General features: G+C 40.6%; 1 protein-coding gene across 1 annotated transcript; it reads left to right on the top strand.

Moving 5' to 3' along the window:
* The first annotated feature begins 406 nt into the window (after positions 1-406).
* LOC116007929 (uncharacterized mitochondrial protein ymf1-like) lies at positions 407-1,070 on the top strand. The gene has a single exon (XM_031248586.1). The coding sequence runs from the start codon at positions 448-450 to the stop codon at positions 934-936; it is 489 nt and encodes a 162-aa protein (XP_031104446.1). The 5' UTR covers positions 407-447; the 3' UTR covers positions 937-1,070.
* Positions 1,071-1,950: the final 880 nt, after the last annotated feature.

Consider the following 1,950-nt stretch of genomic DNA (forward strand, 5'->3'; position numbering starts at 1 on the left):
TTCATTTCAAATTTCATGGCTTTTTTATCTTTCTTTTTAGAGTAAGGTAATGTATTTCTTACTCGATAGAGTTTGGATGTTTAAGTTGCTGACTCTTTACTTTAGAATTTTGAAGTAGGGCTTAGTTTAAGAGTTTGATTAAAGGCCATTTTCGACCGCTTAGGGAATGTGCTTTTCTCAAACCCTCTGCTCAATTCATCTGCTATTCCGAAAGCGGTATCGGCAGCATTCACAGCTGATTCGTGAACAGGGGATGAGAATGTAAAACCTTTTCTTGCAAACACCTCTTCTTCTATCCAAATAGTTTGACAAGCCGAAAGCCGGGAAAGAGAGGTTCTTGGTTACAGACAGGGCAGTCGAACCTGAAAGGCCAGACATTGTGATTGACCTACTAACCGGGGGAGTAGGAGGAGTCAGTTTGAAGATCGAGGAAAAAATAGGACAATTATGCCATTCGGAAGAAGTCTTCTACAGAAGAAAAGCCTGTTACGAGTAAGTGGAGAGGAAAGATCTCCAGAGATTCTTATCTCATTCCATTCCAGTGGCTCAACCAGTAACCAATGGCGAAAACTCAAAAATCCATGGTTTCCCGGTAGAACCCTATTTCGCCCAAGTAGTTTCTTAACCGGAAAAAAGAAGCGGTTTTTCGCACAGCTTGCTCATAGTGCAGGTCCCACTTGTATATCGTATTTGGCCGAAGAAGCATCGGACAGGTTGGAGTTCTTACCTTCTTGGGACTCCATGGACCAAGATCTGCTTTTATTATATGGTCAATACCGATCTACTTTAGTAGATCATATGGATGTAGAAAAAGCTTCTAATTTTGATGAATTGGAAACATCTTTTTTCCATTTCTATTTACCCAGTTCATATCTTTGTTTCGTGTGTTCCTGGGAGGAATTCGATCTCTTAAATTTCGGAATACCACCTAAATAACTGCGGCCAGAGAGTAAAATAGGTCGGGAAGAAAGAGTCTGAGGTCGGGTCGGACGACATACATCTTGGTTGGTCCCACCACCACTAGAGATTGGACATATATATAATCTTTCTTCTAAAAAAGAAGATATAAAGTTACTTAATTACTTGATCTATTTCATTTTTAAATAGCTGAAAGACCAAAACGGGGTGCAAAAAACCGAAAGCCCTTCTTCTTTTATTTAAGTTCCTCCCAGATACATGGCTTACATACCCGGCTCAACATTCTTGGAAAACAATCGAATCGAGGGTTCGGAGGAGAATTGGCCATTCAATCTTGTGAACTAATCGAGTGTGAACTAATAATTGGAAAAAGAGATACGAACGGAGAGGAATAACCAATCGATGAAAGAACATGAAACCATTCTGTTTCAATAGAGGTACGAGAAACGGTTGGGGGCAATGAAGTAGGTGAAGTGGTTAAATTTTTCGAGCTGTTCCAACCACTGCTGGATGTGATTCCAAGAGCCGAACGAGAATGAATACCACACAGAAGAGTCAAGACCAGGCTCCCTAATGGAATGTTTAACCGATCCATTCCGGATCGACCGAATTGGTACGGAAGTTGTAACATGGGAAAACCACGGAAAACACGACTTATTTGAATAACCCGGTGACCTACCAATTGTAGAAGTAGGATTTTTGGCAAGCAATAAGCACTTAAATAATACAATTCAAGTGTACCATCTTCTTTCTCATTTCGAGGAAAAGGTGCGGAAGGAAAAGGAAACAACGGAGGGATCCGAATCGGACCTAAATGGGAATGACATGAAAGTCTTTTTCAAACCACCTAGCATTAAGGGCGTTACGACGATATACGAGAGGAATAGAGAAAAACTCGTGATTGGTGTGGAGGGGAAGATCTGTTTATGATATAGTTCAAGAAAGAGTCGTCTCATTTCCTTACTTCTTCTTTTCTAATTCATTAACTTCAAGACTGGTTCTGAACGCCGCGTAACATCATCTTCAACCAAC

Source organism: Ipomoea triloba, chromosome 16 (genome assembly GCF_003576645.1).
Source record: "Ipomoea triloba cultivar NCNSP0323 chromosome 16, ASM357664v1".
Lineage (NCBI taxonomy): Eukaryota > Viridiplantae > Streptophyta > Magnoliopsida > Solanales > Convolvulaceae > Ipomoea > Ipomoea triloba.